Source organism: Entelurus aequoreus, linkage group LG20 (genome assembly GCF_033978785.1).
Source record: "Entelurus aequoreus isolate RoL-2023_Sb linkage group LG20, RoL_Eaeq_v1.1, whole genome shotgun sequence".
Classification (NCBI taxonomy): domain Eukaryota; kingdom Metazoa; phylum Chordata; class Actinopteri; order Syngnathiformes; family Syngnathidae; genus Entelurus; species Entelurus aequoreus.
The window spans coordinates 41,847,773-41,864,521 of record NC_084750.1 but is presented as its reverse complement, the minus strand read 5'-3'; the positions used below and the strand labels follow the sequence as shown (position 1 = coordinate 41,864,521).

Here is a 16,749-nt window from a genome sequence, read left to right as displayed (position 1 = left end):
ATATCTTCCAATTTAGATCATTAAATTATTATTGTCTTAATATAATAATTGTTTATATTACAAAATATTTTAAAAAAGAAAGTTCATTGCTCATTTTATTTTTATTTTTTTTTGTTTTTTATTCTCCTTTGTTTTAATTGTGTTATAATGTCTGTTAAGGCTATAGCACTGTATTGCTTGCACTTGTTTTTTTGCATATTTGAAATAAAAATATAAAACAAATCAAATCAAATATAATATACTAATATTAGTCATAATCATCATGTATGTTAAAAGAAAAAGAAAATAAAATAAAAAAGTGGCCGCAAACAAGCATTTTTTTCCCTGTCTTTGTTGTCGTTTTTGGGTTTAAGTCGACCAACTTCTCAGTTTATGTCCACAACCTTCTACTATCCAGGTGAGAGGCCTGATTTATAATCTAGAATGAACTTTCACCAGCTCAGAGGCGATGCAGCAGCTCAATTTGTCAATATAGCAGCATTAGCTAGTTAGTTTGTCTGCGTTAGAGCTTATAATAGCAATATCGCTAGTACTTGGTAAATATATTTAGCTCTTGTATCTCATGGCGTAGTCTTGTGCAGGTCTACAGTCTGACAGTCTTTCTCACCGCGTAGTCTTGTGCAAGTCTACAGTCTTTCTCATGGCGTAGTCTTGTGCAGGTCTACAGTCTGACAGTCTTTCTCACCACGTAGTCTTGTGCAAGTCTACAGTCTTTCTCATGGCGTAGTCTTGTGCAGGTCTACAGTCTGACAGTCTTTCTCATGGCGTAGTCTTGTGCAAGTCTACAGTCTTTGGTCTTATTCATGGCTTAGTCTTGTGCAGGTCTACAGTCTTTCTCATGGCGTAGTCTTGTTCAGGTCTACAGTCTTTGGTCTTTGTCATAGTGTAGTCTTGTGCAGGTCTACAGTCTTTCTCATGCCGTAGTCTTGTGCAGGTCTACAGTCTTTCTCATGGCGTAGTCTTGTGCAGGTCTACAGTCTTTGGTCTTTGTCATAATGTAGTCTTGTGCAGGTCTACAGTCTTTCTCAAGGCGTAGTCTTGTGCAAGTCTACAATCTTTGGTCTTTTTCATGGCTTAGTCTTGTGCAGGTCTACAGTCTTTCTCATGGCATAGTCTTGTTCAGGTCTACATTCTTTGGTCTTTGTCATAGTGTAGTCTTGTGCAGGTCTACAGTCTTTCTCATGCCGTAGTCTTGTGCAGGTCTACAGTCTGACAGTCTTTCTCATGGCGTAGTCTTGTCTACAGTCTTTGGTCTTTGTCATAGTGTAGTCTTGTGCAAGTCTACAGTCTTTCTCATGGCGTAGTCTTGTTCAGGTCTACTGTCTTTGGTCTTTGTCATAGTGTAGTCTTGTCCAGGTTTACGGTCTTTCTCATGGTGTAGTCTTGTGCAGGTCTACAGTCTTTCTCATGGCGTAGTCTTGTGCAGGTCTACGGTCTGACAGTCTTTCTCATGGCGTAGTCTTGTGCAAGTCTACAGTCTTTGGTCTTTTTCATGGCGTATTCTTGTGCAGGTCTACAGTCTTTCTCATGGCGTAGTCTTGTTCAGGTCTACAGTCTTTGGTCTTTGTCATAGTGTAGTCTTGTGCAGGTCTACAGTCTTTCTCATGGCGTAGTCTTGTGCAGGTCTACAGTCTTTCTCATGGTGTAGTCTTGTTCGGGTCTACAGGCTTTGGTGTTTGTCATAGTGTAGTCTTGTGCAGGTCTACAGTCTTTCTCATGGCGTAGTCTTGTGCATATCCACAGTCTGACAGTCTTTCTCATGGTGTAGTCTTGTGCAGGTCTACAGTCTGACAGTCTTTCTCATGGCATATTCTTGTGCAGGTCTACAGTCTGACAGTATTTCTCATGGTGTAGTCTTGTGCAAGTCTACAGTCTTTGGTCTTTTTCATGGTGTAGTCTTGTGCAGGTCTACAGTCTTTCTAATGGCATAGTCTTGTTCAGGTCTACTGTCTTTGGTCTTTGTCATAGTGTAGTCTTGTCCAGGTTTACGGTCTTTCTCATGGTGTAGTCTTGTGCAGGTCTACAGTCTTTCTCATGGCGTAGTCTTGTGCAGGTCTACGGTCTGACAGTCTTTCTCATGGCGTAGTCTTGTGCAAGTCTACAGTCTTTGGTCTTTTTCATGGCGTATTCTTGTGCAGGTCTACAGTCTTTCTCATGGCGTAGTCTTGTTCAGGTCTACAGTCTTTGGTCTTTGTCATAGTGTAGTTTTGTGCAGGTCTACAGTATTTCTCATGACATAGTCTTGTGCAGGTCTACAGTCTTTGGTCTTTGTCATAGTGTAGTCTTGTGCATGTCTACAGTCTTTCTCATGGCGTAGTCTTGTGCAGGTCTACAGTCTGACAGTCTTTCTCTATTTGTGGTTTTGGATGCTTTTTTAAAGAGCTTCATGGGCTCAATGGAGTACGCCTATTAGCTGTATTGTAAGCCTTGTCATACTTGCCGTATTTATAAGTTAGAATTATTTTAAAAAAAATATGTGTTTAATCACTGATTATTACTTACTGCAGACTTCATGAGAGACAACAAACATAATACAATATCACTTACTGTATAATATCTGCTGTCATTGGGATGCCGACTGCTAGGATGTTACGTATTCCAATTTAGATGAAAAAGGGTTGTGAATAATGGGCAAATTTAGAAAAAAAGGGTGCAGTGTCACTCAAGCTTTGTAGTAAATGGTGGCAATGTTTCTTCCCTGAATCAATGCTGCCAGCTGGTACATTTTCTTTTGTGTTCCGGGCTCTCCTCCAGGGTGACGCTGACCCCCTGACCTAAGTTGCTTTAGAACTGAAACTACCTGGAGACAACATTCCCCCGCCCACGACACGGTGATTCATCACAATAAAAAAAGCCGTATTTGCCGGCGTGCCGTTCCGACTGGGAGGTAATGGAGCATGGGATGCACACGCTGCCGTGCCGCCATAGCGGTGACACTGCTGCAAATGCAATGTTGTGATGCATATCATAATAAAACAGCGCCATCACTGATTTAAGCTTTACGGGCCTGCCGATGACAACTTAGACCACTGCTGTATTACGCAATATAAAACGCTGGCATGAGGACAGTCACACTTGTCAGATAGGTGACCAGAACACGGTAGATTGCGGTAATGACCCACATCTAAACAACTGTGTTAGTTATTGCAGCCTTTAAATGGGAACTGTACTTTTTTTTGGAATTGTACCTATTATAATGAAGGAAGGTTGTTTTTTTTAATGCATTCTAAATATTAAAAAAATGCGATCAAAAGTCCATGATCGCCATAAAGCCTATAAAGCCCTTAAAACACATCTTAACATCTCCAATAAGGTTGAATATACATGATGTAAGTATGTATGTAATGTAGTAACATCAGAATAACATTTAATATTTACGTATTTTGATCATTAAGCATCACTTTCAAAACGCATCACAATGTTTACTTTTTTTTTTTTCAATATTTGTTTATTCATTTGATAGGGAAAAAATAATACAGGTAATGCAAAACAACCCTTTTTCGCCATAATAACCCGCCAAAAAAAATGTTAAATAGAAAACAATGTTTTTTAAATTTAATCCACATCACTGATTCATACTCAGCCAACAAACATAAAAAAAACATCACAATATCTGCTGTCATTGGGATGCCGACTGCTAGGATGTTCACGTATTCCAATTTAGATGAAAAATGACTCATAAAAAGCATCTTTTCGTGTCGTTCACGCCATTCCTGGGTCTAAATTGGCTGTCAAAGTGTACCAACTTGTCGGAATATGTCCTCAGCCTTCTTCTATCCAGGTGAGAGGCATGATTTGTGATCGAGAATCATGTTCCAGGGAGGAAGAAAGCGAGGAAACAGCTTAATTATTTAAACATTTATGCTTTAGTGCTTATGATAACAATATCACTAATACTTGGTGGATATTCAAGTCACAAAATGTAAATGGACTACTGTTTGCGCTTTTTGAATGTTTTTAGTTGGATTTTCTGGGCAGAACAAAGTATTTCTATTTACTTTTATTTAAGTTTATTTACAAGTTAGAAAGCTTCTTTTTTTTTTTAATCCATCCGTCATGTCTTTCATAAAGATTGGGAAAGATAGGCAAAATAAAATAAAATAAAGGAACTGTTTTCATTTTGTTCTAAGTTGTATTTAAAGGGCAACTTTACTTTGTTTGGAAATTTTGAGAAACAAAAACAAACGTCTTTTATATTTATTTTTTAGGACATTAACAATGCTTCTAAAGCCTTCAACAACGTCGAATAACTTCATTAGGCCCCAGTGGCCAAATGGATAAGGCACTGGCCTCCAAAGGCAGGAATTGTTGGTTCGAATCCCATCTGGTACCATACCATGAATTGATTAATTAAACAATTTGAAAAACTTATTTGGGTGTTACCATTTAGTGGTCAATTGTACAGAATATGTACTGTACTGTGCAATCTACTAATAAAGTAATGAATATATATAATGTATTTTATATACATATGTTCAATATTTACTGTATTTTGGTCATTTTATGCATTACTCCCAAATGTTTTGTAGAAAAGGACAAACTACCTACAGAGCACTAGTGTGTTTTGCATTATTGTGGGGATTGAAAGCAAGCCTAAATAAACAAACACATGTTCAAATCAGGCCCAGAAATCTGCAACCCGGAACTCACAAACTTTTGTAGAATAGGACAAACTCCCTACCTGCGCCTGAGTGTTCTTGCTTTATTGTGGGGACAGAAGGCAAGCCCAAATAAACAACCACATGTTAAAAAAACAGGCCACAAAAGAGTGTATGTGCATGCTAGCAGTAGGAATAATTATCAGCTGGTAGGTGCTTGCAAAAAAGGCCAGTGTGCATCTCGTACACTAGGGGGCGACATTTCAGCTATGTCAGAATATGAAGAGAAGAGAAATCAATTCATGGTATGGTACCAGATGGGACTCGAACCAACAAGTCCTGCCTTAGGAGGGCAGTGCCTTACCCATTAGGCCAATGGGGCCTAATGAAGTTGTCTGAAGTTGTTGAATCTACAATGGTCACTGCCATTAGAAGCATTGTTAATGTCTTAAAAAAAATAAAATAAATTTAAAAAAGACGTTTGTTTTTGTTTCTCAAAAATTCCAAACAAAGTAAAGTTGCCCTTTAAATGGCAAAGAAATATATATTTTTGGGCTACTTTATTCGCAATACTCATCATTTAGAAGTCTACTTAGGCTGCATACATAGATTTAAGTTACATAGTTTGAAAGAAAAAATCAACATTAAAAAATATATATTTACGCATTGGGAGTCAGTGGCGCCCCCTTGCGTTATTCATTGCAATGACAGATTAGTGAAAGTGGTTGAAATGTTGCGGTAATACGCCCTGATTTTTATTTATTTTTTTAATATACCCAATAATATATTTATATTATTGTTCCCTTTTACTCTTAGATAAGCTAGTTTTTATACAACACATTCACAAAATATTCAAATATCCCAAAACGTGAAGTCGCAGAAGCACATCGAAAGAAAAAAGAAAAAGTCCCGGAAGTGACGTTGTTTTCGCGCATGCTCGGACCTCGGCCCTTGCGTGTTTACGGACTTTTTGAACTTTTTTATTTTTATTTTTTTTGTTATATCAATAACACGTAGACTTTTAATTTAGTGTGGATTGATATATTTGATCTATATAAAGTATTTAAAAATATATATTTATTTATTTGCCATTTAAGGCTGCATCGAACATCGTTCCGGTTTCTGTGCGGTTTCAAAATAAATACTGTATTCCTAAGTAACGGTTGTTTTGTACGCAATCTTCTATCGGAAATTGTTACTCGAATAAAGATTATAAAAATTAACTGTTTTGGCGGGAAAGTTAATAAATACCACTGAACGTTTGACGGAAGTGACGCACTCTTCGCGCATGCGTGGAACAACTACCAAACATTTCGAAAAATGGCGGTGAGGACGGCTGCTCTACCTCCGAGTGAGGCGATGTTTTGGTTTTGGTGAGTGACTCAGCTTTATTTACATACATACATTAGCTCAATAACCTATACCTCTCTTTGTAGCAACTTAGCACAACAGCTCACGATAGCTCCTCGGCTAAAATCTCGCGTTTTAAACATTCATGTTCGCGTCAAATTTGGACCATTACTATTGCATTATAATTATACAACATGTTTTTAAATATCCCCCCTCATGTCTATATTCTTGTTCCCCTTTACTTTTAGGTAAGCTAGTTTTTAGACAACACACTCGTAAAATATTCTAACATATCAAAACGTGACGTCACGGAATGCCGTCAAAAAGGGGACATTGTCTTCGCGCATGCGTGGACCTCGGCCCTTGACGTATAATTACTATTACTGTAGTGAAGTTTTCGATGGATGGATATTTATTAGTAACCAGCGAAAAGGTTACTAATAACAACATCAGAACTATAAATACATATTTATATACATACAGCATAGTTAGTTGTCAAACTTGTTTTTTTATATTCAACAATTGTACACATCCATCAGGTTGAACAAAACATGTCAAGGAAAGAAAATAAAAGCAAATACAAAGAGTATTAAACATAATTTAAAAAATATGATACAATTAAAAAAAAGGGTTGGATTAAGTCACTTTAAAAAAATGTTAATAAAGATATCTATTTGAGGGTTTTTGTACTTTTAACCATTTTCCCAGATTTAATTGATAATTTGCAACCATTTAGCCAATTAGAAAATGTTTTTACTTTCAGAAATCAACATTTAACATTTATACATAAAAAATGTTGCTTGCAGCATAATAATGTTGACACACATTTATATGTTACTATCATTTACATAATAAAATAGATTAAATTTGACATATATATGTATATATTTATGTCAAATTTGATCTCTTTTATTGTGAATGGGGACTCCTCCACACCCTTAGACTGCATGTTTGTCAACACTATTATGCTGCAAGCAACATTTTTTATACTTAAATGTCGATTTCTGAAGTTAAAACCTACATGTTCTTATTGGCTTAATGGTTTCAAATGACCAATTAAATCTTGGAAAATGTTTTAAAAGTACCAAAGACCTTAAATTGATATCTTTATTGAAAACATTTAAAGTGATTGAATGTATCCCTTTTTTTCCTCTTTGAATTTTGTATTTTATCATATTGTTTATTATTTTTAATACTGTATTTGCAGTTATTTATTTCCTTGACGTGGTTTGTTAAAGTCATAATTTGCTCAATAGGCATATTGAGCAATAATAATTAATTAGTTATAATTATTCAACAGAATATGTTGAAAGTGCCTTGACTTTTATGTACATTGTGGACATCCATCCATCCATCTTCTTCCGCTTATCCAAGGTCGGGTCGCGGGGGCAGCAGCTTAAGCAGGGAAGCCCAGACTTCCCTCTTCCCAGCCACTTCGTCCAGCTTTTCCCGGGGGATCCCCAGGCGTTCCCAGGCCAGCCGGGAGACATAGTCTTCCCAACGTGTCCTGGGTCTTCCCCGTGGTCTCCTACCGGTTGGATGTGCCCTAAACACCTCCCGAGGGAGGCGTTCGGGTGGCATCCTGACCAGATGCCCAAACCACGGCTTTACTTTTAGCTCCCCCCGGATGGCAGAGCTTCTCACCCTATCTCTAAGGGAGAGCCCCGCCACCCGGCGGAGGAAACTCATTTGGGCCGCTTGTACCCGTGATCCTGTCCTTTCGGTCATAACCCAAAGCTCATGACCATAGGTGAGGATAGGAACGTAGATCGACCGGTAAATTGAGAGCTTGTGGACATGTTGTTGTTAAAAAAAAAAAAAGTGTAGATTTGTACCCCCATTGCAGGAAATGTAGTCTTGATTTAATTTATTTTTAATTTTTTTTGTCAGCCTTTCTCTCTTTTTTTAAAGGGTGTTCACATGCCTGCAAATGTTTAGCTAGTCCTTGGCTTGAAAATGTCTCTCTCCATAGCCCGTGTGTCGTATAGTTTCAAACTGAATAGCCAGCAGCCTTCAGGCAATAAACCTAGCGTTAATGAAAAAAATAACAAAAACTGCTAATTAATGACTTTATAAGCAACACGTTACATTACTACATACAGCAAAAATTAATCTGAGTGCTCTCAAAATTTTAAATACAAAATATCTTTAAAAAACAATACTAGTGGGGAAACAGTGTTTCAATGGTATTTCAACAATAGTGATATTAAAGAAGCTAGGAATTTTTGAAGCTCAAAAATTGTCGCTTTTTAAGAGTAAGGAAAGTGAACTTCAAAACATAATAAATGCATGAATGAAAAGTAATTAACTTAAAGAAAATCACTTCATGCAATATCTTAAAACTTGATGGATTATTTTTTAATTATTTAATGAACCAAGTACCGACGTTACAATTAAAATTGTAACTTACATATTTTGTTGAATTGTCAAACAGGGTTTTACAGTGAATAATTTAGCATTAGTATAAAACTATCGTACCATAGCAGTGGAGTTTTTTCCGGATGAAATGTTACAATGTTTGTTGTGTTTGTCCGAGGCGAGGCGGCGTCGGCAGCCTCACAAAAAGATTTTAAGGAAGCTTGAAAACCATGATAGGATGCTTAGACTGACTTCATATTTCAGGATTATACAGAAAAACATGTATACAATAGTCTTAAATTATAAGTAAAGAAACTAAAACTTAGCTTGGGGTATAATTTGATACGATCTTGAGATGTAAACATTTTGTGTGTTGCTTTATTGTACTTCTTCAGCTTAGAGTTGTGAATTTCCACGTCTCTGCTTTTCAATTGGTCCAAAAATAACCCCATGCACAGTAAGCAACGATGCGCATCGCAAACCGCCGCTGCAATAGAGATAAGTAGGTCAGCGGCCTCAAGCACTTTGCACCTTGTGTTTCAGGTACCAACATATACCATATATCGCCATTCAGACAATATTACCCAGCCAGACTTGTGTGCTTATTGGAGGACATTTAGATTTTATGTTTAGACATTTCCACAAGTGAACGCATTGCAGGACTGTTCATATTGAATATTTTATGAAAGTCGATTTTTGCCGACCATTGCGGCTCTAGACACCCTATTAGTAAATGTGAAAAATATAGACACAAAAATGTGCTATGCTGCTAATTTCACTTAACATTAATAAAAAAAGACACATCAAAATGGGCTTTGCGACACTCCCGTCGGCGCTAATGACAGTCAGCTGTTTTGGATATGATCGCTGTGGCACCTCCACCTGATGGCACAACTTTGACAAGCAAGACTTTTTGCTCTGTGTCATAAGAAAGGTGCAACATTATTTTATGTGTTTAACAACAAATCATGAAGTTAACTTACGCGTCTTGTTTCCATTCCGCATATAAAAAGCGACCAAGCAACAACAACTAAAAACAATGGGTGTACTGATGTTAAAGACAATATACACTTCATTACACATGTACCATATTATTATATCCATGATTAAATACCATACCATACCTTACCATACCAACTTTATTTATAAAGCCCTTTAAAAACAACCACAGTTGAAGAACAAAGGGCTGTACGCCACAAAGAAATACAGGCAAAGGACAGACTAAAAAATAACATTTAAAACATAAGTAAAATACACATTGAAAAAGTTAATACAAATTACCCTAAAATATATTTGTTAGATAAAAAGCAGTTAAAAAAGTTAAAAACAGTTTAAAGTCTTTATAATTCCCTTTATAATTCCCTTAAACATGCAAAATGGTTACCTTGGCTCGTTAGTGTGTGCTGATTTTAGAAATAATGTAGACTTCACCTCACCGCACATATAATACATCACCATGTTGATTTTGATTTTGATTTGAACAACCCACTAGTCTTCCTGGGGTCCACAATTCAATACAATTACAAGTAAAAGCATATAATTATAACTACACAATACAGAAAAAAATAAAAGCATCAATAAGAAAACAAGCAAACAATTTACAGTCACAGAATAATAATTAGCATATAAATATAACTACACAATATATATGATGAACATGTTCTAATTCTAGGTGTGCATTCGCTCTTTAATAATGTTCCCAGGGCTCTGGGTTTAAAGATAATGTACATGTCATTGTACGTCTAGTATATCAAAATAAACATAAGAGGTGTAATGCCACCATTTTTCAGGCTTCTGATTGGACAAAATGTGCATGACAGCAAGTGTATGTGTTTGTGTGTAGACATAGACACTTTTGAAACTACACTTGGGTGGATAAAGATTGTTTTCACCACAAATATGTGTTTTTGAACCACTCCGTGTTCACGTGTTCTAAGTTTTGAGTATTTTTTTTTACAAAATAAAAATATATCAAAACAGTGCCCGCATACTTTGACTTTTTGGTGAAAAAGTTTACACACCCCTGTGTTAACATTTATATTCCAATAATTTTTTGATGCTTGCAAAAGTAGGTTAAAAACCTAATATAACTCTTAAAATGTTGTTCTCCAAGTACCACTTGAGAAAAAAAACTTGTCTCTCCAAGTACAACCATAATGACAAACATTGAAATGCAGTTGCGTAGTGGCCATAAGTATTCATTGAATATTTTTGGCCAGTTTGAACAGTAACACTATTTGCATATTTATGTCGTTCTGGCTTGGGGAATTGTGTAATAATATACATATTATTATTAAAATGCATATTTATTCACTGTAGCATGTGGTCCTAAATAAAGAGTCTGTTCTAGTACATGTGTGTGATTGTGCTGTGTTTCTCTCTCTAGGGATTACCTGGTAGTCCAGGGACCAAAGGTGGACCTGGAGTTAAAGTAAGCACTATTAAATCCAACTTTTTACATTTTCCCTTCACTTTTAACCACTTTTTCTCTTGCTAGGGCGAGGCTGGTCCCAGAGGTCATGCCGGCATGTCCGGTGCCCCTGGACCTTTGGTAAGTACCAAAACAAATCCAGTGCTTATTGATTTGACTGTTTTTCTACTGCACACCTGAAATGACTTGTTGTTATAGGGCGAGCCTGGGGTTCCTGGTGAGGCTGGTATGGAAGGAGTTCCCGGTCCCAAGGTAAATACTTTTGTCAATAACACTGACTCCAGATACTCACCTCATACGTGTAACTGCAGGGAGACCGAGGTCAGCGCGGTCCAGTGGGTCCACAAGGAATAGTCGGAAAGGCTGTAAGTTTTTTGCAATGCATTGTGTTGAAAGTAAAATACTTATTCATTGTTCTCATACATGACAGGGAAGCAAAGGAGAGAGAGGACCGATGGGCGTTCCGGGTGCTCAAGGTCTGAGTGGAACCAAAGGAGACAAGGTATGTGGTGAAAGAGTCCACCAGGGGGCAGTGTTTACCCAGGAGTTACATACAAGTCATACATTCAAGCTGTCCTTGTAGTGCTTCAGTACTTAGAGTTTATTCTGAAGATAGTATATTATAAAGGTATGTATGTCCCTGTAGTACATCAATACTTACAATTTATTGTATTTCTGTCCTCATTATGCTGTCTTTTAAAGTTGGTATATTACATAAGTATTTCTGTCCTTGTACTGTAGTACATCAATACATACACTTTATTTGAAATATAGTATGTGTTTCTGTCCTTGTACTGTATATACGTATGTATTTACACTTTCTTCTAAAGTATAGTATATTATACAAGTAATTCTGTCCTTGTACTGTAATACAATACATACACTTTCTTCTAAAGGTAGTATATTATATAAGTATTTCTGTAAATTCTTCTAAAGATAGTATGGTATATAAGTGTTTGCGTCAATACTTAATTCCTCCAAAAGGAAGTATATTATATAAGTATTTCAGTACATCATATATTTTATTATTTATACTTCATATATTTATTATTATTTGTTTTTTAGTACATAAATATTTACACTTTTTTCTAAATATAGTATATTGTATAAGTATTTCAGTACATCAATACTTACTTTCTTCTAAAGATACAATATATAAGTATTTATGTCGTTGTACTGTAGAACATCAATACATAAACTTTCTTCTAAAGTTTATATAAGTATTTATCTCCTTGTAGTACATCATTACTTACTCTGTCTTCTTCAGTACATCAATATTTAGTTTCTTCTAAAGATACTATATATAAGTGTTTCTGTCCATACTTATACTTTCTTCTAAAGATAGTACATTATACAAGCATTTCTGTCCTAAACAATAGGGCATCAATACTTACATTTTCTCCTAAAGGTAGTGTTTTATAGAAAGTACTGGAATTAGTTATTGTGTATAAGATGTATTTACAGTATATTCTTGTACTGCAGTACATCAATACTTACACTTTCTCCTAAAGGTAGTATAGTATATGTATTTATATCAATACTTAACACTTTCTACTTAAGGTAGTATATTATGCAAGTATTTCAGTACATCAATACATGTACTTTCTTCTAAAGATAGTATATAAGTGTTTCTGTTCTTGTACGTAAACACTTAGAAAATATACTATCTTTCTCCATACATACATACATCAAAATGTATACTTTCTTCTAAAGATACTATATTATATAAGTGTTTCTGTCCTTGTACTGCAGTACATCAATACTTATACTTTCTCCTTAAGGTAGTTTCTTATATAAGTATTTCAGTACATCAATAGATACACTTTCTCCTTAAGGTAGTATATTATATAAGTATTTCAGTACATCAATATGTACACTTTCTTCTAAAGATAGTCTATTGTAAAAGTGTCTCTGTCCTTGTACTGTAGTACATCAATACTTACATTTCTAAATATATTGTATAAGTCTTTATCATTACTTAAACTGTCTTCTAATGATAGTATTTAAGGGTTTCTGTCCTTCTACTGTATTACATCAATACTTACACTTTCTTCTTAAAGGTAGTATATTACATATGTATTTCTGCCCTTGTACTGTATTACATCAATACTTACACTTTCTTCTTAAAGGTAGTATATTATATACAAGTAAGTATTTCAGTACATCAATACTTACACTTTTTCTAAAGATAGTAAATTATATAAGTCTTTCTCTCCTTGTATTTGTAGTACATCATTACTTAAACTGACTTCTAATGATAGTATATAAGTGTTTCTGTCCTTATACTGTAGTACATCAATACATACACTTTTTCCTAAAGGTAGTATAGTATATAAGTGTTTATGTCCTTGCACATCAATACTTACACTTTCTCCTAAAGGTAGTATACTATTCTTTTTTCTAAGCCCCCTCTGCCATTCACTCTTTAACGAAAAAACAACATTTGGAATTAAAAAAAAACAAAAAGAAAGATGGATGGCTCTACCTCAACACTTCCACAAACAAGGTCTAAACGTGAACGCTACAGCATAGAACAAGAAGCTATAAAAATATACAGACACCTTAAAGGGTTGAGAACGTGGGATTAAATTAACATTTTTAATAAAAAAAAAGGCAGATTGTAAATTGTCCTTCTCCTTAAGGTAGTATATTATGTAAGTATTTCAGTACATCAATACATACAGTTTCTTCTAAAGATAGTATATTATATAAGTGTTTCTGTCCTTACTAACACGTTCTTCTAAATATAGTAATAAACTATCTTTAGAATAAACACTTTATTCTAAAGATAGTTTATTATATAAGTGTTTCTGTCCTTGTACATTTTCTCCTAATCATATAAGTATTTCAGTACATCAATACATACACTTTTTTCTAATATGTACACTTTATCCTAAAGGTAGTATATTATATAAGTGTTTCTGTCCTTGTACTGTAGTACATAAATACTTACAATTTCTTCTAAAGATAGTATAACATGTGTTTCTGTCCTTGTAGTACATCATTATGCTGTCTTTTAAAGTTGGTATAAGTATATATTGATATTAATACTTACACTTTCTCCTAAAGTTAGTATATACATATGTATTTACACTTTCTTCTAAAGATAGAATATTATATAAGTATTTCAGTATATCAGTACATACACTTTCTTCTAAAGATAGTATGCTATATAAGTGTTTGCGTCCTTGTACTGTAGTACATCAATACTTACACTTTCTAAGGTATATAAGATAGTATATTATATAAGTATTTTAGTACATCAATACATACACTTTCTGATATATAAGTATTTCAGTACATAGGTACTTACACTTTTTTCTAAAGATAGTATATTATATAAGTATTTTGGTACATCAATACTTAGTTTGTTCTAAGGATACAACATATAAGTATTTATGTCATTGTACTGTAGAACATCAATACACAAACTTTCTTCTAAATATAGTATATTATGTGTTTCTGTCCTTGTACTGCAGTACATCAATACTTACTTTCTCCTTAAGGTAGTATATTATATAAGTATTTCAGTACATCATATATTTTATTATTTATACGTTATATATTTATTATTATTTATGTTTTTTAGTACAATAAATACTTACACTTTTTTCTAAAGATAGTATATTATATAATTATTTCAGTACATCAATACTTACATTCTTCTAAAGATACAATATATAAGTATTTATGTCGTTGTACTGTAGAACATCAATATATAAACTTTCTTCTAAAGTTTATATAAGTATTTCTCTCCTTGTAGTACATCATTACTTACTCTGTCTTCTTCAGTACATCAATACTTAGTTTCTTCTAAAGATACTATATATAAGTGTTTCTGTCCATACTTATACTTTCTTCTAAAGATAGTACATTATACAAGTATTTCTGTCCTAAACAGTAGGGCATCAATACTTACATTTTCTCCTAAAGGTAGTGTTTTATAGAAAGTACTGGAATTAGTTATTGTGTATAAGATGTATTTACAGTATATTCTTGTACTGCAGTACATCAATACTTACACTTTCTCCTAAAGGTAGTATAGTATATGTATTTATATCAATACTTACACTTTCTACTTAAGGTAGTATATTATGTAAGTATTTCAGTGCATCAATACATGTACTTTCTTCTAAAGATAGTATATAAGTGTTTCTGTCCTTGTACGTAAAAACTTGGAAAATATACTATCTTTTTCCATGTACTATAGTACACCAATACTTACACTTTCTCCTAAAGATAGTATATTATATGTGTTTCTGTCCTTGTACTGCAGTACATCAATACATACACTTTCTTATATATAAGTATTTCAGTACATAAGTACTTACACTTTTTTCCAAAGATAGTATAGTATATAAGTATTTCAGTACATCAATACATACACTTTCTTATATATAAGTATTTCAGTACATAGGTACTTACACTTTTTTCTAAAGATAGTATATTATATAAGTATTTTGGTACATCAATACTTAGTTTGTTTTAAGGATACAATAGTATTTATGTCATTGTACTGTAGAACATCAATACATAAACTTTCTTCTAAAGAATACCAGTATATAAGTATTTAATTACTTTAACTGTCTTCTAAGTATTTCAGTACTTGAATACTTACACTTTCTTCTAAAGATAGTATATTATATAACTGTTTCAGTACATCAATACTTAGTTTCTTCTAAGTATACTATATATAAGTGTTTCTGTCCTTGTACATCAATACTTGCACGTTCTCCTAAAGGTAGTATATTATACTGTATATATTTCTGTCCAATACTTACACTTTCTCCTTAGATGTAAGTAGTTCAGTACATCAATACATACACTTTCTTCTAAAGATAGTATATTATATAAGTGTTTCTGTCCTTGTACTGTAGTACATCAATACTTACAATTTATTCTAAAGATAGTATAACATGTGTTTCTGTCCTTCTAGTACATCATTATACTGTCTTTTAAAGTTGGTATATGTATATATAGATATCAATACTTACACTTTCTCCTAAAGATAGTATATACAAATGTATTTACACTTTCTTCTAAAGATAGTATATTATATAAGCATTTCAGTACATCAGTACATACACTTTCTTCTAAAGATAGTATGTTATATAAGTGTTTGCGTCCTTGTACTGCAGTACATCAATACTTACACTTTCTAAGGTATATAAGGTAGTATATTATATAAGTATTTCTGTACATCAATACATACACTTTCTGATATATAAGTATTTCAGTACATAAGTACTTACACTTTTTTCTAAAGATAGTATATTATATAAGTATTTTAGTACATCAATACTTAGTTTTATCTAAAGATACAACATATACGTATTTATGTCGTTGTACTGTAGAACATCAATAAACAAACTTTCTTCTAAAGATAGTCTATTATGTGTTTCTGTCCTTGTACTGCAGTACATCAATACTTACACTTTCTCCTTAAGGTAGTATATTATATAAGTATTTCAGTACATCATATATTTTATTATTTATACGTCATATATTTATTATTATTTATGTTTTTTAGTACAATAAATACTTACACTTTTTTCTAAAGATAGTATATAATTATTTCAGTACATCAATACTTACATTCTTCTAAAGATACAATATATAAGTATTTATGTCGTTGTACTGTAGAACATCAATATATAAACTTTCTTCTAAAGTTTATATAAGTATTTCTCTCCTTGTAGTACATCATTACTTACTCTGTCTTCTTCAGTACATCAATACTTAGTTTCTTCTAAAGATACTATATATACCGGTAAGTGTTTCTGTCCATACTTATACTTTCTTCTAAAGATAGTACATTATACAAGCATTTCTGTCCTACACAGTAGGGCATCAATACTTACATTTTCTCCTAAAGGTAGTGTTTTATAGAAAGTACTGGAATTAGTTATTGTGTATAAGATGTATTTACAGTATATTCTTGTACTGCAGTACATCAATACTTACACTTTCTCCTAAAGGTAGTATAGTATATGTATTTATATCAATACTTAC

The 16,749-nt window shown here is 33.5% G+C and overlaps 1 protein-coding gene across 1 annotated transcript in view; it reads left to right on the top strand.

Annotated features, from left to right (window-relative positions):
- The window catches only part of col9a2 (procollagen, type IX, alpha 2), an 86,438-nt gene that overhangs the window by 28,667 nt on the left and 41,022 nt on the right, over positions 1 to 16,749 (top strand). The window contains 5 exon segments of the mRNA XM_062030124.1: positions 10,693 to 10,737; positions 10,804 to 10,857; positions 10,936 to 10,989; positions 11,049 to 11,102; positions 11,168 to 11,239. Coding sequence (XP_061886108.1) covers positions 10,693 to 10,737; positions 10,804 to 10,857; positions 10,936 to 10,989; positions 11,049 to 11,102; positions 11,168 to 11,239 — 279 coding nt within the window.